At 39.0% G+C, this 23,136-nt stretch overlaps 1 protein-coding gene across 2 annotated transcripts in view; it reads right to left on the reverse strand.

Annotated features, from left to right (window-relative positions):
- Positions 1 to 23,136, reverse strand: part of LOC126480663 (calcium-independent protein kinase C) — a 226,365-nt gene that overhangs the window by 89,954 nt on the left and 113,275 nt on the right. For both annotated transcript variants that reach the window (XM_050103890.1, XM_050103897.1), the window contains exon 8: positions 15,934 to 16,108. In XM_050103890.1, the coding sequence (XP_049959847.1) occupies positions 15,934 to 16,108 (175 nt within the window). The remainder of the gene's footprint in view (positions 1 to 15,933; positions 16,109 to 23,136) is intronic.

The raw sequence follows: 23,136 nt of genomic DNA on the forward strand, positions 1-23,136 counted from the left end.
CACAACAGGTGTTGCATGGCACTGTCCACCACACCAAAACTACAGATGGACCACCTGTGTCATGTCACCCTTGCAGATTAGCACCCAGACGGCACGAAATAGCAAAGGAAGAGTTTGGCCTTGTGCTGAAGGAAGGAATAATATGCCTGCCATTCAGTCCATGGGTGTCTGCATTACACGTAGTCCCTAAAAAAGAAGGAGCGTGGCATCCATGCACCAATTACTGAGCACTCAATGCAAGGACTATTCCTGACCACTACCTGGTACCATTATAACGTGACTACAACCATGCCCCTCATGGCTCAACAATATTTTGCATCACTAACTGTATGAAGGTCTACACGCAGATCTCTGTCATGCCAGAGGACATTCCCAAGACAGCCATAATTACACCCTTCAGATTGTTCAAGTTGAAGTTGATGACATTCAGGTTGCAGAACACTGCACAGACCAAGCAGTGGTTTATAGATTTCATCTTGCATGGGCTACCTTTCTGTTTATAACTAAACAATATGCTGGTCTACTTGGAAACCAGAGAACAGCCTCATAGGTACTTATGTGAGGTTTTTAACCAACTGGAGAAGTATGGCATGCTTTTAAACACTGTGAAATGCATTTTTGGCCAGCCTGAATTTGAATTTCCGAGCCACTGCATATCGTTCTCTGGTTCTGCACCACTACCAGAAATTGTAGAGGGCATATTAAAACTGACAAAGCCTACCATCATAAAAGAGCTACGCAGATACCTCAGGATGCTAAATTTTTACCAGCATCACTTACCACATACCACCAAGCAACAGGCGTCATTAAATGTGGCACTGTCAGGTGCAAGGGTGTGAGGAAACACTCCTGTCCAATAGAATGAGAGTATGAACGTGACGTTCAAAGCGATGAAACATGGCCTTGCTTAGACTGCCCTACTAACTCACCCAAAACCTGATGCTCCGCTTACCTTAGTGGTTGAGGCAAGCCAGTTTGCTGTTGGTGTGGTTTTGCACCAATGGGTAAATGGTGCATGGCAGCCACTGGCATATTTTTTGTGTAAATGGATGCCTTCACAGTATAGATAGGTAATTCACGAACGAACGGGTGCAAAGGAACGGTTCACCAAGATGAACGAAAGGACCGAGGAACGAATTCCAAGGAACGATCAGTTCATAGTTCACTTCAGTCGCGGCGGTCTACTAATAGTTCCCGGGAATGATGAACGATCAGTTCATAGTTCACTTCGGTCACGGCGGTCTACTTATAATTCCCAGGAACGAGAAATGATTGGTTCATAGTTCACTTCGGTCATGGCAGTCACTTCGGCAGTTCTCATTCCAGCCTCGGTCACGCGCTTGTCTCAGTCTTGGTCTCCCTCGGCCACACTCGTCGTTCTTCGCATGACCACCTGTCTCAGTTCCAATGCTGACTGCTCCTAGTTAGTTCAGTATCCAGTTGTTCATTTCATTCACTGCGCTCACCCATTTTACATGTGTTCCAAACTTTCTTGCATTCAGCATCCACGACCGGTAATCAAAAACTATTTTATAGTTATGTAAATTACATAAAAATTACGTTGCATGTAATGGGTACGTCTTTTCAGGTAACAAAAGGGCATATCAGCTCGCTTCATTATATCGATGAACAGCAGAAAACATACTTATAACAAGGCAAGTTTTTTTGTTATTAATATATTTTTTGGTTTCATCGAATTGATTTAGCAACTAACTTTCAATAATTTGCTTAATTTTTAGTGTAAGAAAATTCATATAAAACGATTTTCATGTATCTTTCATATACAAAACATTACATTTAGGAAGGCTCTAATTATTTTTAAGTTTGGTTGTTTCCAATTTGCATTACCTGCTAGTTTGGTTTCTTCGGGGGGGGGAGGGGGGGGGGGGGGGGGGAGAGAGAGAGAGGAGAAGAAGAAGAAGAAGAAGGTTGTGGGTTATTTTGGCTCAGTAGGAAAAGCGGTGCCTCTCCATTTGAAAAGACATAGATTGCCATAAAATTGTATTTACTTATTATCTCAAAAACATCTGTTCAGAAGGAGCTTTCAAACCAAAAACTTTATTACTGCAAACTTAATTATTATTATTATTATTGCTGCATTAATTTTAATAATGCAACATAAAAACCTAATTTTTACTAAGCGTGTGACGCAAGTATGATGTGAAAACCACATTTTATTTTATGCTTCCATTAAGTCTACTTCGCCTACGAACTCAGAGACAATGTGAAGTATATATAGGGTGTAAACGGTTATTGTTTACAACGTAGCATAGCTATGTAGTGGAAGTCGAAATGAAGAATTTTATGCAAGACACTTGTGGTCTATTATGTTGGGAAACAGCCACCAACAGGTTTACAAGACTACATGTGCTATAGCCCATGCACATCATGTGAGATTTTCATGTTCTCTTCTCCAGCTCTCTAAATATCGTCATCGATTATTTCGTCATTGTTGCTTGCATTAGCTTTTTACTTCTTCACTGCCTAATTATTACATGTTTGTCTGTTTGTTGTATCTGCTCGTAATGGGCAACACATCGTCCATAATTGGCGAGCAGTCTGTACTCGGGGCCAGTTTTCTGTGCGCCACCCTATATTATTTCCCTGCGATCAGCAACACAACGCTGCAGTTGGCTAAACGAGAGGTTCTGCAGAATCACAGAAATTACTTCTAAAAGTGTGTAAGAGTTCTGTAATGAATAAAAACTCTATACTCCAGGGGGGAGGCAAAGCCCCCTCTTGGTGCCCTCCATCCTTCAGTCACCTACACTACTAGTTTTCAGTTTTTCATAAGAACCATACACCAAGCACAAATGAACAGTGAATGAGTAAAAATGAATGGTTCCCAAAAAAGAACGATCAGCAATGAACTAGTTCCCAAGAATGAACGAGTTTGCCCATCTCTACTTCACGGCAGTGCTGGAACATGTTTGATAGGGAGCTGTTGCCTATCTACCATTCCATCAAGCACTTCAAGACACAGGTTGAGGCATAGGGTTTCACCGTTTACACTGATCACAAACTGCTGGTACACACATTCCATAAGAACAGTGACAAGTGCTCACCACGGCAATACCCCAACTCAAGTTTATAAGCCAGCTCACTACAGACTTGTGGCACATTTCTGGATTGACCAACATGTTAGCAGACTGCTTATTCAGAGTCTCTGGTATTTCACAACCATTGAACATGACAGAGCTAGCAGTCACACAGCATGAAGATCATGAACTACAAGCAATATCATGTGACGACAAAACTTCGCTAAAATTGCAAATGGTCAACATTCCAGGTGAAAACGGCGAGGTCTACAGTGACATACGGTATGGCAGATCATGACCGTACGTACCTACCACATTCTGCCTGACAGTGCTCGATAACCTCCATAACCTTTGTCACTCTAGAGTGTGCATGACAGTTACACCAGGGTCACAGAGGTTTGTGTGGCTAGGCATGGACAGAGATTGCTGTCAGTGGACTAGAGCTTGCCCACACCGCCAGTTATATAAAGTTGCACCACATGTGCACTCTCCAGTGGGGGAACTCCTGGACGTCAGTGTGCATTTTGCTCACATTCACCTAGATGCGGCAGAACAACTGCCTTGACAGCTGTCACTGTCTAATAGTGGTAATGGTTGACAGGTACACGCATTGCCCAGAAGAAGTTCCTACTGACGACATTTTGGCAGAAACTCTTGCAGGAGCTTTCACATCAACATGTCTTGCCAGATTTGGTTGCCCTCTTCATACAACAACCAACAGGGGGAGGCAATTCGAGTCAGAATTGTTCATGCTAGCTAGCCAAGTTCTGTGGATACTCACAACATTAAGACCATGATTCTACAAAGATAACCGTAATGCCTATATACTCTATGTCAGATGGTGGACTGCATGAAATCCATCAGAGCTACTAGGCAAGGACAGCACCCAACATTCGTGCATAAGGATCTCGACATGTGCACTCAGGTTATGCTTTGCATGGATGCTGTCAAACCACCACTGCAACCACCATACACTGGAGCACACTGTGTTCTGCACAGGAGTTCGCATACCATGGACTTTCTTATTAATGGCAGACAAGCTACAGTTTCAATGAATAGGGTTAAGCCACCTACACATTCTAAGAGGCTCCGACTACATTGCCAAAGATTTTGAGAGAGGAGAAGGAAGAGGCTACAATCTGGCCTCCCACTCCACCACCATCTGAACCACTTTAAGATGAACCAAAATACATCATTCACTGAGGAAGATATGTTCATTTTGCTGTCCGGTACAGAGAAGACATACCATGCTCCACTCTCACCAAGGTGGCTCCTGTAACAACTGCTACATGCTGATAATGCTGTCAGCGCACGCGATAGTCAATTGTGCCAATCTCCAATGTTGCTCTGCACCGTTTGTGTGTGAGTGCAAAGATGGAAGAATGTAATCCCGACACTGAGCATTTTGTCGCTTGGGATGTCTGCAGTGAGGTGTCACAATTATTCTTACAATACCAGAGCAACTCCTGATTTTTACTCGTCGTTTGAGACTTTCTGTTACTCTTGTTGAAAACAACACCTTTATTTATCTTAGTAATGTGGTTTTGAGAGTTAATGAATCTCTTTAAGTTCCATCTTGGTTTTGATTGAATTGAAGTTTGAATGCAGAATACTCCCATATACAGTTATACATCCTGTCAAAATTCTCATGATATTCTGCATTGTTCCACAAGCTTTAAGATATGAGGGTGGTTTGAAAAGTTCTTAGTATTACCACAAGAGGTCAGTGCTGGAGCAATGAGTTGTTCATGTGATATTCATTGGACTATTGCCTGTAAACATGTGCCATGTCAGTGCTCTTGGAAGAGAGCTGTGGCAGTGATGTGGTTCTGTTGTTCTTCCTACATAGTGATTCGAAAAGCTGGAAAAAATCGAGATTCGAGCAGTGATTAAGTACTTCGTAAAGAAAGGTATGAAAGCAAAGGGTGTTCATGCCAATTTACATAATACACTGGGAGACTCTGCTCCTGCATATTCAGCTTTTGCTAAGTGGACAAATGAATTTAAATTTGGTCAGGAGAGCTTAGATGATGATCCATGCAGTGGTCAGACAAGATGTGCCACTACTCCAGAAATCATTGCAAAAGTGCACAAAATGGTCATGGAGGATCGCCAATTAAAAGTGCGTGAAATTGCTCACACTTGTCAGATGTCATCTGAAAGGATATATCACATTTTAACTGAAGAATTAGAAATTAAAAAATTACCTGCAAGATGGGTGTCGCGACTCTTGACATTGGATCAACACACATGTGCCATCACCATGGCTAAATTACATGAACTAAGGTATGAATTGTTGCCACACCCACCTTATTCACCTGATATGGCTCTGTCAGACTTCCATCTCTTCCCAAAACTGAAAATTTTTCTTGGTGGATGAAGAGTCACTTCAAATGAAGTATTGATAGCTGGAGTTGACAACTATTTTGCAGGTCTAGAGGAAACTCATTTTCAAGATGGGATCAAGGCACTGGAACATCATTGGACCAAGTGCATTACTCTACAATGAGACTGTATAGAAAAACAAAAAAAGTTTCAGTGATGTAAGTACTTTTTTTATATTCTGTTCCGAGAACTTTTCAAACACCCTCTTACCAATCACTGCAAAATCTAAAACAGTCAACATTTTTAGATTATTATCACTTTTAAAACTAAAGAGCAACTCTTCCATTTTCCTTGTCAGACCTGCAGTATCTAAATGACAAATTATACCCATAAAATTCATCATTCATATTCAGTAGTCAAATGTATACATTATATCTGCATAACTTGTATTAACGGTTCCTTATAAGAAGATTCTTGGTGAGTTGGTTGATGGGAGTAGCTGTTTTGATATAAGACTAAATGTGATCCATTATTTCAGACTGATATTTGCTTGTTTCTAGTTGCTACCAACCATAGTACTCAATACTGTATGCAAAGAGTATCATTACTGAAGATGTCGATGTATTTAAATAACTTCAAACTCAATAACGTAAAACATTTCTGTGATCTTTAACTCCACATTTTATGCCTGTTTTCATTTAAGAGTATGTAGATGCAGCAAACACAATGTCATCTGATAGCTACAACTGACTAGATTGGCTGCATGGAGAGAGCTCTCAGTACCGGATGAGGCCATTTTACTTCTATGGATATGGTCACTCCCTTGACTTTGTGGGTGGACAGTCATCTTAGAGCAGCCATCAGTAAGCTGCAGTTCATCTAAACAAATCAGAAATTCATTGATATTATTCTTTAACCTTCTAATAGTTTTACCAAGTTTACTTTAATCCCATTCTCGTCTTCATATATTTCAGGTTATGAAGTATTAGTAATTTTAACTTATTTTAATTTTAGTAGCCTGAATTCTGCACTATTATTAAATAACGATTAATTACTACTTAAAATGGTAGTCAGATTTTCTGAGGCCCAAGGAAAAGTCGTTCCATGTTTTGTGAAAGTCTTTTTGATTCCTTTGCCATGAATCTGTATATAATTTCATGTGCAATTTTAATTGAGATTTATCCTAGTATCTTGTCTCATTGTGCAGCATGAATGTTTTTCTCATAAAAAAAAGTAAAATTACTGCCTTCAATCACAATCATGATTTTATTTCAATGCACAATGCATTTTAAGCCCTGGGGGTTTCATGTGCTTTGACAGCCTACATCAACTTTTGTCCCAAATTTAGATTCATTCATGGTATATCACAAAGTGGCACACTGTGAATATAATTTTACAAAACTAAGACAAACTGAAAAATAACATACTGTTTTCAGTAGTGGATCCTTTGTTTTGAAGTGCCATATGAGTACTTCAAAACTATGTATCCACTATGAGAAATGGTTATTTTTTGATTTGTCTTAGTTTTGTAAACTTATATTCACAATGCACTGCTTTGTAATACACTGATCCAATGTTAACAGGAGCAGAATAAACCTAAATTTGGAAAAAAAAATTCATGTAAACTATCGAAGCACCTTAAGATGAGCCCCCCAGGGCCTGAAATGCATTGTGCATTGAAATAAAATTACAATTGTGACTGAAGGTGTTTGTTTTTTATTTTATGCAAGTAATATATCACACAAATTTGGCAACACATAATGAAATTTTGGTATGTGTGTTCCTGAGAGAACCACTTGAACTGATTGTGCTAGTGAACAGTTGCCTATTTAATCTTCTTCTGTCAGTTCAGCACAACACTTAAGAATCTATGCATGATTGTGAAGTCTATTTTGAAATTAATATATGTTATATATGTTGCACTGTAATATGCACTCCATATATCGAGTCTGTTCATAGTCACATATAGTGTCATCTTGTACAGTTCAAATTGTTTACATCGTCCTTTTTTCTTATTCTTATTTTCGCTCACTACTGTCTCACTGCACATTAAATCACTCAAAGTTTTGTAATGAGTTTGGATCTTTCCGTCTTACTGGTTGAGTCAATTATATGACTGTGTTTCTTAAGTATGGTCTTCTTGTACTCCTTGGCTATCTGTACTGGTCTTCTAGTTTTATGATGTTTTACGTGTACCATATCCAGAACTCATGTGTGTTATATGTCCATAATTGTTCTTGACATTATTGTGACTGCCTTCCAGGGACCGATGACCTCAGCAGTTTGGTCCCATAGGAACTTACTACAAATTTTCGATTTCATTGCCTTCCATATTTGGACATTCACTGTGCCACATGAACAATGTTATATCAAACAGATGCATAATATTCACCAGCAGTTTACCCACAGTAGAATCACAGTTCTTCAATTTCTGTTTCATCTCACCCAAGTGTCATCTACGTGGTAGTGAACCATCCCACATTGGTCCCAGATGTTTGTGATCTGTCCTCAGGCATTACAAAAATTTGTGATTTACTAATGCAGGTATGTGAAAAAATGAAGCAAGTTAAAATTTAAACCCCACTGATGCCAAAGATATTATGGATACAGCACTATTTCACTCTAACAAAGCTGCACAAGGAAATCAATTCTAGCCTACTGAAAGGTATGAATTAAGATTTGAACCCTATTCTTCCTGAATGAGAGTTCAGTTTCGTAACTGTTGCTCTGTTCTGCCTTGTCAAAATATGTGTTCCTGTATGTCATCAGCATTACAGACACATCAAACCAAGTACATAGACAAGAACAACTTCAAGGAAGATTATGTCAGTCTGAATCCTGTGTGAATCATTTTGAAAAAAAGTAACATTATTCCTCTTTATTCACTCTGTTCTGTAATAATATCACATTTAAGTGTTTACTGTCACTCATTGCCCAACATTGGGAAATAACAATGGTAATTCACCAAAATTTCCTGTTCTAAGAAATCATCAAAAGTGTAGTGCAAACCCATTTCTTTTGCAAAGTTGGTTAATAGCATGCCATCCAGTTTTACTACTGTTCTTATACATTTTTTCCACACCAGTATGCATAAATGCTGGTCTATTCTTCCATTTGCTACTCAATGAACATTTGAAACATAGTGATAATGTGCTACATTGATAGAAGTTATGGTAACACATTTGTAAGAGAAATAGTGTGTTGTCATAAGCACAGAACGCACAATCAGGCAGCACCACAGGCTTTGATAGGTTGACAACATATTCCAAAGATGGCCTATATCCCAGCGATTGCCGCACCAGGAAGTCACAGCGGTGGCACTGCCTGAGAAGTGATATGTGCTGGTGCCCCAGGAGAAGGGGCAGTTCCGTGTCAGTTCTTCTTGTGTACGTTGAGCCACATCGTCTTCTTCTAGCAAGTCCACACCATCCCATCTTCAGTGAACATTCTAGTGGCACAAGAACTGTTTGCTGTCCAGCCTTAGCTTCTGGACTAGTAGTTGAACTGTGGGATCTGCTGCCTGAGCCAATTTGTGCAAAGTTGAGTATTCATCAGTAAATGTTGGTATTCTTGTCACTAATCATTTATCAGTATTTCAGTGTTCTCCTCATTCCCCTCTCATAGTGTTTTCTTCAGTGCTCTATAAATAGTTAAGGGGGGCCATGAGTAAAATCTCCTTCTGTGATTGTATCAAAAGTATGACCCAACAGCTGGCAGCAAGCAGGAATAGGATCTGTGCAAGTTACAGGAGTAATTTTTGTTTTTGGCCACCCACCCACTTGTTACTTGTTATTTGTTTCTTGCTATTTCTTTTTATTTGTCTAGTACATTAGTGCGTGGACTTTTGACTCAGGACAGACACTACTTCTGAGACGAGTGTGTTATTTTGTGTGTGGCATCTAATCCAAACTCCTTCAGGCATAGCTTCCATATCACAAGATGGTTTCTCTAATGCATGTTACACAGTTGCAGAGTGAGCAAATCCAGCAGTTGCTGGAAGCCATGGTGCAGCTAACACAGTAACAGAATCTACATCAGCCTCAGCTGCAACCTACATCAGCCATTCTATCATTCCTCAGTTTCAACAAACAGCATGAGAACTGATCAGAATACTTAGTTCAACTGATGAATCATAAGGACAGTTGAAAGATGCAAAGAGCAAAGCACTTTTTTTCTGTAGTTAAGTTTACAGGCTCATAGTGAAATTGTTTCCTGACAAACAACCAAAACAGTTAGAGTTTGAGACTTTAGGTAGCAAGTTAACCACTTACTATGATGAACAAACACTCATGGCTGCTGCAAGGTTCAAGTTTTTCCACCTTTAGCGGGCAGCAGGTCAAACTCATAAACAGTCGATCACTGAATTACAAGCTTTAACTAGGCATTGCAAATGTTTGTGTTGTGGACAATCAAACAGTGATGTCATGCTTTGTGACGCTATAACTAAAGATATTTGTGATGATAGAATTTGTACTCTTATTCTGAAGCAACCTGGTCCTACTTTAGATAGAGTGTTACAGTTAATTGAGGCTCAGGACACTTATGATTTAGCTAATTGTGAGATGCAAATATCAAATATTAATGACTTGCATAGTGACAGTGTTAGTAGTGCTGCAGAACCTAAACAGTCCCTTGTGTGTGCAGATTGAATGACACACTGTGTGATGTCACGTTGTAATAACACTGGTTATGGTGAGATAAATGTACTAACTGTTCTTGGATTGTATGAAATGACCGATTCTCAAATTGAAGATTCAAAACCCAAAAATTCACTACCATATAGCTACACAAATGTGTATAAATGTCAACATATATAAACACCTAATGTAATTACGACAATTAGCATGGACTTCTTAAAAAAATAAGGGATGACAAGCAATTATTTGAACTTTATTTTTTTTGAAATGTATGTTTCAAATATGATTTTACAAAAATAGGTCAATATATGATAGTATTTTCTTTGCTACATGTTGTTAGAGGTAAACCTTTGTCGTTGGGCAGTTAGTAGTATGAGTTTGCCGTGCAAGGATGGAGTTCAAGTTATGTGTGTTGTGTTAGCCTGGTGGTTGATGTTGATTTGCATTATAAAGTGAAATGACTAAAAATATATCTATTCAACAACAGAAAGTCTTCCAGTGTTCATATTATTTAACAAAATGAAGCGAAACATCCTCTAGACAAGTATAAAAAAGTTGCATTTCAGAAAGGACTATGAGCCTACAACTTATAACTGAGAAAAAGAATAAAACATGAGTATTATGAAAACTGTTTATTCAAATTCTACCATTGCTACCTCTCTCTGCAGTGTGTCATTATCTCTTGATGGTAACTGCTGTGAAAATGTGACTTGCCACCCAAATTATTAACGTATTTCAAAATTAATAAATTGACAGTGGGCTACAAGAGGGTGGTGATGGTCAGAATGTACAGACATGAACAGTGCCATCCCATGCAGGCAGAATGATGATAGACATAAGAATATGGAAAAGTGCTTTAGGCATCATAAGCATGCTTAATGCCCAAGTCGCAATGTTATTTGTTATTTTTGCAAAACGAAAGGTCATGTTCAGTCTGTGCATGAAAAAGTTGCATGGATAGAAAGTCCCAAGCAAAATGCCACTAAACCAGTTTAAATCATTAATGTTTTCACAGCATGGCTAGCCTCAGAACAGCGGCTGTAGTAAATGTTGTGAAACATCGTACAAGTACAAAACTTAGCAAACAGCAGTCAGGTGATTTTCGTGTGTGAAACAAGTCACACCAATACAAACACAGGTCCATTACTAAATATTTGTCCACTTCACCTGTCACACATTGTAGTAGCTCACAACAACAGGCAGGAGGTGATAGTTCTCTCTTAGATGTGGAATGTAGTCAGACAAGGTGTTTGTTACATTGACAGTAACTAAAAAAGATGTCAAATTGCAACTGGAAACTGGTGCTTCAGTTACACTTTTGAACAAACTTACTTATGAACACTTAGATTCACCAATACCGAGTCCATCTATGCATGTGTTGTCAGCTCATAATGGACAGGAAATTTGTTTTAGGAACTTTCAGTATGACAGCTACTTTTCAAGGTATAATGAAGACATATTCAGTGCTTTCTGCCAAATCTTCATAGAATATTTTTGGCTTCGATTCTTTTGGCATATTTGGATTATCAACCCACAAGTCAGTGTTGCAAATTTCAACAGATGTGCCTACAGACAAGCTTCAAGCTCTGTGTAACAAATTTAGTGAACTTTTTAGCGATTGTCTCGGTTGTGCGAACAATTTTTTAACTCATGTGTCACTCAAACACAATCCACAACCAAAGTTTTGCCCAGCTAGGCAAGTGTCCATTGCCCTTAAGGAACAGGTCACTGAACAATTATGGCAATAATAAGCTGATGGGATCATAAAGCCCATCAGTGCAAGTCAGTGGTCTTCCCCTTCAGTCACACTTCGCAAGCCTCCAAGATGTCTTTGACTGTGTGTTGATTTTAAGTCAACTGTGAACTCTCAGACAGTGAGAAACATGTACCTTTTGTCCCACTCAGAGGAAATGATGGACAGATTAGGTCAGGGTCATTACGTTTCCAAGATATACTTGGTGGACACTTACCTTAATTTGCCTTTGGATGATTACTCAAAGAAATTTTTGGTTATTAACACTCATCTCAGGCTATTTGAATTTAAATGCCTGTGCTTTATTAGTGCCTCAGCACCAGTGATTTTTCAACACTTTTAATAACAAGTGACTGCCAAGGTACCTACTTGCCTAAATTACCTGGTGGACATTGTCGTGTCTGGACATTCTGTGGAAGAACATTTAGCCAATCTTGAGTGCCTTTGTCAAGAACTGTCATCAGCAGGCCTCAAGTGCACAAGTTGTGGTGTAAGAATGTCCCATTTACATGGACCAAGGAATAGCAGCTGACGTTTGATCAATTGAAACAGTGCTACTTAGTAATGTGTGTCTCATACATTTTGATCCAGTTAAATCAGTAGTTTTAGTGGTTGATGCTTCTTCTAGTTGTCTAGGCACCATTCTGTAGCACTATATCAGATCAATAGATCATCCAGTAGCTTTTGCCCCCAAACTTCTTACTAAGAATAAGGCAAATTACAGTCAGACTGTAAAAGCATTGGCGATCATTTATGGTGTAACCAAGTTTCATCATTACCTCCATGGATGGAAGTTCTACTTGGTCATGGATCATAAGCCACTCACTTCACTTTTGCACCCAACCAAGCCTGTTCTACTACACATAGTGCAAAAATTGCAGTAGGGATTTATTGCTGTCACACTACAACTATGAAATCTTGCAGTGCCCTATGGCTCAACATTAGAATGCCTATTTGTTGTCAAGGTTACTAGTCAACAAGGATGATTAGTTCATTCCCATAGACTTTTATCACGTAGAAAAGAGACAGCTGCAGATGTAGATTTAAGCACTGTGGTGAATTACATGCTTACAGGGTGAGAGACATTGTTCAGATGGAAGTACATTGATACTTTGCTCACCGTAAAATCTTGTCAGTACAGTTTGGTGAGAATGACCAGGCCCAGGTCATCATCCCACGCACCCATCAGCAGGATTTTTTCAGGTTGTTGCATCAGGGACACAGGTGTATTGTGAGGACAAAGCAGCTTCTTGACACCATTGTTTTTGTCTAGGTATGGATGCCCAGATTGAAGTCATGATGTCACACTGCACCACTTCCATGAAGCAACAGGCAGCTCCACCTTGAGGATTTTCTGAGTGTCCATGCCCCAGCAGTCCACAGAAACACATCCACATTGATTTTCTTTGACCTCTCTGGGACACACGATGCCTTATTGTAGTGAATGCCTTCAGTCATTTTCCCTTTGTGGTTCTGCTGAACTCTACAATAACGCCCAGGACTGTCTGATAACCTACTCCAATTTTTTGCATTGAGGGCTTGCCAGAAGTATTAGTGTCTGATAATGGGCTGCAGTTCACCTCACAGGAATTTGAACAATTTTGCACAACCAGCGGTATTGAACATGTGACCACAGCACCATTCCACCCTCAATCTAATGGTGAAGTTGAACATTTTGTGTGAACATTCAAGATGCAGATGGGTGAATTCCGTGGAATTCACTCATGGGAACAGGCCTTGCGACTTTTCCTGTCCATCTACCAAGATGGATCTTCCCCGACTGAACTCCAGTATAGCCACCAGCATCACACCCTGCTTCATCTGCTGCACCCACCAACAAGGAGTACCAGTCAGTACAAAGATTCCCATTTTCAGATTCAGGATGCAGTGCTCTTCAGGAACTTCTAGCCTGGACAGCAATGGTAACACACTGTTCCTTGTGTCCTTGGACACGACATGTTCCACGTTTCTTCCTCTACAGGGTTGCCGCTCAAAAGACACTGGAATGAGCTTCGCCCTATGGAACTCTGTGATCCTGGCACTGTGTTTCATTTTACAGATTCAGCACACAGCCAGGAGCCAGGGTCATGGCCACCTGCCATGGACCAAATGGCATCTCAGCCCAAGGAACTTCCCATGGAGGTGGATGTGCCCTTATCCCTGATACCATCATCACACCAGCCCGTGTCACCATGGGCAACATCTCTGCACCCTGCCGCCCTCCTCTCTGAGGTGGGGCCCTCCAGAGTTCGAGACTCTGGCCCTGGATGTAGGGGTGTGCCATCCCTACAGTTTGCCAGAAATTCCCGTGTGGGCTCAAGGCAAATGCCAAGGCATGGACAGGAGCCTGGCACCCACTTCAGTCCTGGTTCTTGTCCCATCTGCTGTGCCTGCACCCAGACCTCCCCCTCACTGTCGGTTCGCACCGCAACCCCATGTGACACTAGCCAGTAGATTTGGAGGGGAAGAGTGTGATGTTGTAAGCACAGCACACACCACCAGGCAGCACCAAAGGCATTGATAGGTCAACAACTCACTCCAGAGATGGCGCATAGTGCAGCGATTGCTGCACTAAGATGTCACAGCAGTGGCACCACCTGTGGAGTGATATGCATCAGTGTCACAGCAGAGAGAGCAGTTCCAAGTCAGTTCAACTATCAAGAAGACCACCTTCTACTTGTGTACTTTGTGTCACATCATCTGCTTCTAGCTCACCCACACTAACCTGTCTTCAGAGAATATTCTAGTGAGACAAGACCTGTTTATGATCCAGCCTTAGCTTCTGGAATAGTAGTTGAACTTCAGGATCTGCTGCCTGAGCTGATTTAACAAAGTTAAGTATTCATCAGTAAATTTGTGTATGCTTGTCACTAATCATTATCAGTGTTTCAGTGTTCCCCTTGTTCTCCTGTCATAGTGTTTCCCTCAGCGCACTACAAACAGTTGAGGGTGGACACAAGTAAAATCGAAAGTATGATACAGCAAATAGCAACAATGCCTTTTTTATGGTTTAAGATGTGTTAAAACAGATGGGTTAAGAAAATGAGAAGGGCAAACCAAGAAAATGAGAAGGGCTAACCAATAACAATTTCCAGAGTCAGAGAAAGGTTTATTTGGTGAGAACAGTTTTATTACTGCTAACTCCATGAGTAGACAATATAATCACTAATGTCACAAAATAAATGTTCTACCAAGAACTCTGTAGTTTCATGTGATCTGCAGAACATACTATTTTAATGTTCAAAGTAACCATTAATTTTAAACATAAAAGAAAATGACACTTTCTGCCAAATGGAAATGGTGTGCCAGGTTGGGACTCGGTCCTGAGACCTGTGCCTTTCATGGGCTAGTGCACTACTGACTGAACTATCCAAACATGTATCATGACCCACCCCCACAGTCTTACTTGCCCCAGTACCCCTTCTTCTTCTACCTTCAAAACTTTGTTTTCCCACACACCTTATGGGACCAACACTCTTGGAAGAAACGTTACCGCAAATAAGTGGCTTTAGCCACAGCCTGGAATTAATTTTCACTCTATAGCAGAGTGTGTGCTGGTTTAAAATTTTCTGCTGGCTCAAGGCTGTGTACCACACAAGGACTCTAAATTGGGATCTTCGCCCTTCCTAGCCAAGTGCTCTACTGACTGAGCAACTCAAACACAAAAACACAACTCACAGACTGCCCTCACGGCCTTACTTCTGACAGTAATTCTTCCCTACCTTCAAAACTTCACTGAAGTACTCCCTCATACCTTCTAGGACTAGCGTCCTGGAAGAAAGGATATTATGGAGAAATGTTTTAGCTGTGGCCTAGTGGATTGTTTCGAGAATGAACTTGCACTCTGCAGTGAGGGATACACTGATTTTAAACTTTGTGACAAATCAAAACTTTACGCCAAACCAGGACTTGAACTTGGGACCTTGGATAGTTTGCATAGCTCAAACAGTAGACCAACTGCCCATGAAAGGCAAAAGTTACAGCTTCAAGTCCCAGTCTGGTACACAGTTTTGATTTGCCAGGAATTTTCAAATCAGAGCACACTCTGCTGCAGAGTGGAAATTAATTCCAGACAAATGACATTGTTTTTCACAATTCATTTTTTGTTTTTATTGTTTTTATTTAAAAGGGAATGCAAAGAAGAAAAGACTGAAAAATACAGAACTCATAATTTTCTCACCTTGATCAGCTAAGTCGCCATCTTTTTTGTCTTCTGATTCCTCTTGTTGCTGGTTGCTGCCTCCTCCACTGCTGTATGCATCATCATCACTCCTGGAGCTTGCTGTGCTTGTGTTAGTTGTGGACAGGCTCTTCTCAGATGTTGAACTCATACTCATGTTGCATGAACTACCAGTCTGTGCAGTCAAATAAAGAGATGCTGTTTCTAACAACAGTGGGAAATCAGGTACTGAAAATCGAAACATGAGCAACAGAAAAAGCTTCTTGTTCACCCAGCCCTCATTGACAGGATCAATCAAAAACATAGGATATCTGTAAACAGACACATATTTTTATTGTTTCAAGATGTAGGGTATTTATGCATACATAATCAAGTGTGAACTTGAGAATGTAATTCAAAAAGGCTTTGCCAAACAACATATATTATCATTATTCAGATTTTCCATAAAACTGTGCCCAAGAACAAGTTCCAAACTGGATTCACTTTAATTTATTGTATCTGATGATAAAGTGGACGTATTCTGAAAAAACATCATACTTTTGTATGATTAAAAGTGACTGTCTACAAATATTCTTTTATGTTCTCAGTTGGCATTCAACACAGTCATTGATAGATTTAGGTTTATTGTTTACATTAAAAAATTTCAGGATCATCACATGTGTGCAACACAAATACTATAAACATACTAAGCACATTAGAGAAAAATTTGTTACTGCAGCTGAAGATTTATTTTAGTAATAAACTAGGCAGTGAAGTGTTCCATATGATGATAGTGACAGGGATTCATCTCTATGGTCTTGAAAGTCTGTTACACAATAACACCACTGAATATTTATGCATATTGTATAAATCTGCAATCACTGCAATGGGAAAGTAACTAGATACAGAAGTGCCTGTACAAATTTGATAGAAGTGCAAGGGAAACTGCTCAGTCTTTCAAATGAATGTTAGTCACTGATGCCCTGGATGTCACAGCATAGGGACCAATAATTCTTCTGCAATGATGATTGGGTAGCACACATCACAGTCTGTCACTCTTTCAACACCTATGTCTATGCTCTGCAAGCCGCCATCTATTGTGTGGAGGAATGTACTTCTGGTACTATTATGATTTACCCCCTTTCCTGCCACAGTTGTAAATGGTTTAAGGGAAGGATAGCTGACAGTAAGCTTCTATATGAGCCAACATTTCACTGATTGTTGTGTCATCATCATTTTGCAAGATATATGTTGGAGGAAAATATATTCTGTCTTACTTACTATTGTAACAGTAAACCTCTGTCACAATCCAAATTTGCATCCTACCATGCCACACAGGTAGATGTATCAATCCAGCATCAGTTTGGTGGAAGACAAACATGTGTGTATACTGACCCGTAGTGGATGTCCCAAGAGAAATTGACAATATTTAGGGATATGGCAGCAATGATTATTTGAAGTAAAATGTCTAGTAAACTAAATCACATACCTCAAGAGCTATTAGCACTTCATCATCTTTGATACTATGGAGCAAACCTCTTTTACTGCAAGCTCTTTGCTTTTCGTTTTTTGAGAGGTGGTATTATGGATCAAAACAAGAAAAAATGACCAGTTAACATGGGCTCAAAGTGTATATCTTAAGTGCTATGAGATCTATGAGCACTTGTTCATCTTCTTTACTGCGGAACACATCTCTTTCACTCATAGCTCTTAAGGAATGCATTTCAGAGCCATGTTCACGAGACAATTTTTTTCTTGTTTTGGTCCATACTACCTCCTCCCAAAACATGAAAGCAAAAAGCTTGCAGCAGAAGAGGTTTGTTTCACAGTACATAATATGAAGAAGTGCTCATAGCTTTTAAGGTATGCATTTTAGAACCCATGTTTACTATACTGTTTCGCTTCAAATGACCATTCCTGTCATATCTGTAAATTCCTCCAAGAACACCCTCCATTTTGCAATTTGCCATGAAACTAACAAAAGTGCTTCTGGGATCTTACTTGCATCTACTTAAAACCTACCAATATCTTATTAAAATTTTCTCATTCTGATCTCATAGGACAAATACTCTCTGTGATTAATGTAGCTGACCTATCCCTTATTCAATTACAGTGCATAATTCATCATTGAGCATTTGGAAAGGTTCATCTAAACTAAATAATACCCCTGTGCTACCCAATTAGCTGTTTCCTCTGTGTAGTACATGTCTGGCTTATTGAGGAGGGCCCTAAAATTCTCTACTCATACAAAAGATTAAGAAATCTGCAGCAAAGTTCATCACAGAATTTTCTAATACTCTGATATAAGTCCTCCACTTGGCTCCAAATCAGAAGATTATGATTGGTAATGAGTAAAACACTGCTAATCACAAGTTACATATTCATCATGGATGTGAGGCTATCTGTCTTCACTAATTCATCCGTCTGTCTACAGAAAATGCAGATGGACTCTGTACACAGGTGGTAATAATTATTTGGGCTGATATCAGCTATTGGTGGCAGCTGATTATATCCAGAGCATTAGTAGCTGCTAGCAGCACAGATGAGACGATCCGGCATACTGACCTTTCTTCCCAATCTGTCAGCTATTTCCCTGATGGACTCCATTACCCATATAGGAGCTTCCAATGATGAACATACTCGTTGTTTGCACTTGCCAAGACTCTACAGGAAAATTGGGCAAAGGCTCAACATGCTAGGCATCTGTGCTGTCTCCAATGTGCTCTCAAGAGTGGGCAGGACTTAGTATCAGTTGCTAAATATAAGAGGATAGCTGTGTGGTCAGTAACAACATTCATCTTCTGCCTAAAGATTCTGTGATCTCATTATAGTCAACCATTCACCTTTTAGGTGATGATGAACTGACTGGGCCATGCATATCAGGAAGTGCAGCACCATAGGGTTTTATGGAGATATGACACAACTTTTGCCACAAGTGTTGTCAAATATGTAGTATAAACTCCATAGTAACATAGCACAGGAGAGCATATTTATTAGTATCAACAATGTAGAAGGTAACTGGTTGCATCAACAATGCAGGTATATAACCATAGCAATTAGCATTGCGTGCCAGCAGCAGTTCTGTACTGGTTTCGGTTCTGACTGCTATTCAGGTCTTTTAGTCGACTGTTGTCTCACCGTGACACCCACTCGATTTAATAGTTGGATCTCTCTCTGTAGCATATCTAGTATAATATTTGTAATAAAGTAGTCTTAAATAGTTCTTTTGTGGCCTGTCAATATGAAACTGTGTGATGAAGAAAATTTCAATTCTAATTGTATCACCTTGCTTCTGTTCTTAACCAGTCGATGAGTCCTGAATCACCAAGTGATAACTACTACAAATCCTCTTGGTGTAGCATCCTTTGAAAGTGGTCTAGATATTTCAAAAGAGAAGGGGATGTTACAGTACCTCAACAATGCAGGAGCCAAGGACAGTACTCATATGTTCTTTCTTCATGTTCCTCAAGTCTTTTCATCTGATTCTACTAACCTGTTATTTCGCTGCACTAAAATGCTGCATTATCTCTTATTGCTTACATGATTTTACAATCTTCAAAAACTCTAGTTTTACATTCTTTAAGGGGGGTAGGACGTCAAACAGGACGACTTGGAGCAGGAGAGGCATTACAGGACATTTTAATTTCCACTGTCTATACTTTTACAAATAAATTTATAAAACTTTTGCAGCATGACCAGGAAGTATTCAGGATTAGCAGTGGAAGTTCAAAAACTCAACAACATTTTTTTTATATCTGAAATTTTGTCAGTTTTTTTCACTTATTATTGGTTGTATTTGTTCCTATAGGTACACTTTTCTTCATAACTAGGAGAGATTCTTTGATGAATTTTGCACAGCATACAAAGCATAGTTACAGGTGTATGAAACTACAGAATTTTTCAAATCTATTAAAAACTGTGGTAAAAATTGAGATAATTAACTATAAAATTTGAGTTTCTTCTAAACATGAAGTTTAAAATGTAACAGCTTATTCATTTTTTCATAAATTAAATAAATTATAGAGTTTGATACACCTGTAAGTATGGTTTGTATGCTGTGCAAAATTCATCGAAGGGTCTCTCCTACTTATGAAGAAAAGTGTACCTATAGCAACAAATTCTGCCACCAGTAACTGAAAAAATGATGAAATTTCACATGTAAGAAAAAATTTATTTTGTCATGTTTGTGAACTTCCACTGCTATGAGTGTGAATCCCGAATCCTTCCTGGTCATGCTGACAATGTTTTAGAAATTTGTTGGTAAAAGTATAGACAGTGGAAATTAAAATGTCCTGTGGTGCCTCTCCTGCTTCAAGTAGTCCTGTTTGACATCCTACCCCCCTAAGAAACCTATTTTTATATACAGACATTGGATATGATATTATCCTTATCACTAAACCAGCTATTCAGTCACCAGTAAAAAGTATGAAAATTTGTTTTATCATCATTTCTTTAACAACAACGTAAATGTTGTTATTCATTAAAAAGGGCAGAGAGAGAGAGAGAGAGAGAGAGAGAGAGAGAGAGAGAGAGAGAGAGAGAGAGAGAGAGAGGGGGGGGGGGGGGGGGGGGGGTTGGGGTAAGTTGGAAGTCATTCATGAACTAGCTATTTGTTAATAACCTATCTTAATACCCCTTAAATTATTTTTAAAATGCTTCAGGTAGTTTAATACAGTAATATTTGCAACTTTTCCTGTCATTCATCATTATCCAAATATTTAAAGTCAAAATAGGTTTAAAATGAAGCTAATACAGTATTTAGATATTAACCTAAAATTTATATTAAATATATTATAAAACAACAATCTGAATTACGCATTGTAAAATTATTCAAATAAGTCAGACACAAAGGGAAAATACTCCTTCTTAAATCACAACTGAGCAAAAAGGAAACAAATAAATATGTACAAAGTTGAAGAATTGTCTTTGCAAAGAAGAATGCAACTAAGTTAAGGGTCATGTATTAAAGACGCATAACACAGATTGTGACTGAAGTGAAACAATAGAGTTGACAGATGCAATTTGAATTATTGGGAAGTTATTACACTCCTGCTGAAGAACAGATAGTTGATTAACCAGTGTACAAGTAACTTTGTAACATGTAGTGAAATGAGGGTGAAAAAAAGATAAATCATGGGAAACACCAAATTAAAAAGGTGAATGAAGAATAAAGCTGAGATCAGAAGAAAATTATGAGGGAAAGAGAGACTAAATGAGGTAACAAGTTGTAAAAGAGGATACAAATTATACTGTCATGTGCCGTGCTGCATGCAGTGCGGAGCAGCAGCTGGCATCATTGGCTGGAATGCTGCAGATTGCCAGTTCAAATCTGATCACCCACAAATTTTTGTTATTTAGTGTTGATTGTTTCTAGAAGGGCCTTGAAACGTCTCATGTTTGTGCAATGCAGTGAATGCTGAAGATGCACGCAGGCGTGCTCAATTTTAGATGTGCATGGCTATCAGAAAGGGTGGAGATAGTCCAGCCTGAGGGGCAGAGCTTAAGTACAGCTCATGGCTACCAAGTAAAAGGCATGGTGTGAGAGACACTGAACATGCAATGGATTTCCCTGCTGCTGAAATATGTCACATCTGCATGCATAGAACTAAAGGGGTATCATGGCAAGAAATAAAATATGTCTACATAAAAATCTTGGATATTCACTGTCACATGATCATGATCCAGTAACATTACAATAATTCTACAGTGAACAGACTGAGCACATTTGTGAGATGAGTCCGTGAGATGAGTCCATCACAGTTTAGAATGTTTTTGTATGCCAAAAACTACACAAGTCACATCAATATTAATAATTTAATGCAATTGTCTAGACAGAAAAACTATTCACCAAGTAATTATGTCCAGTGAAGGTGGAGATGAGTATTGCTGTAAAGAGTCTACACCTGAACAAAAGTGTTTGCCTTGAATGCCAAGGCTGTATGGGATGGAACATCTGACATGAAAAGGATGGCAACTGCCAAAATTTAAGAGTTATTTTTTGTCTGTTGGTCCAATGCACACAGAAGTGTGGAACTGACCATCAGTGAGGATGAGGTCAACATCAAGGAAAGTGGCATGAGATTTGGAACAGGATTTTGTTAATGATATAGGTGTTGAGGAGGAAGAAAAGAAAATATTGTATGCTGATGACATGATAATACTAAATAGTGACCAAAATATGGAACAGATTGAGAGAAGAGCATACATATCTGCAAATGTCACAGCTCAATGGCTGTTGGAAAATGAACTGGTTATAAGTTTAAAAAAGACTATGTATGCAGTGTTTAAAAACAAGGAGAAGGCTGTAGACATGGATTTAGAGGTTGCTGGAACAAGGCTGGAAGAAGTAGAATCTGCTAGGTTCTTAGGTATTCTTGTGGATAATGAACTGAAATGGAAAAAACATATTAATAATGTCTGTAAGAATGATGCAGCTATCACAGTGTTCAGACAAGAATCTTCTGTGTACAGTGTATCATGGACTTTTTGAACCATACTTACAGTATGGAGTGACTGTGTGGGGAAAATCAAACAACACATTACAAAAAAAAAGCATTTAGGACCATTTTAAGAAGAAAGACCTCTGAAAGGTGCAGAAACTGTTTCAAGAAGTTAGGTATCTTATCTTTTTCATCGTTGTATATATACAAAACAATAATGTACATCACAAAAGGTCGTGAGGACTGGATTACAAATGCTAGTGTATCAGACTACTAAGAAGTCTGCCTAAAAACTTTGAAGATAGTGTTCTTGACAATGACTTTCCAAAGAAACTTAAAGACTATCTCATTGAAAAAGAGTTTTACAGTGTTGCAGAATACTTATGCCATTAAATTTGTATGTATTGTTATTCATTATCAATTATGTAAAAATGTAAGCTAAAGGAGTAGAAAAATAAGTGATAATGAATGTTAATACTTTAACAAGTCCTATATTACACATACATTTACTGTACACAATGTAATCTTACAAGATCAAATAAAATTCAATTCAAAGGACCATGTGAAATTAAATTGGGGGAGTGTATTTAGAGATTCAATGAATATGGACACACCATGAGTCCATATGTCACAGGTGTCATCAATGTATCTAAACCAAGCGAGATGATGAAGGCTTGTGGTGTCTAGGAAAGTACCCATTGAAGTGACCCATGAAAAGGTTGCCGAAGGAAGGAGCCATCCTTGCTCCCACGGCCATGCCCCTCATCTGTTTGTACGTTTGCCC

Source organism: Schistocerca serialis, chromosome 1 (assembly GCF_023864345.2).
Source record: "Schistocerca serialis cubense isolate TAMUIC-IGC-003099 chromosome 1, iqSchSeri2.2, whole genome shotgun sequence".
Lineage (NCBI taxonomy): Eukaryota > Metazoa > Arthropoda > Insecta > Orthoptera > Acrididae > Schistocerca > Schistocerca serialis.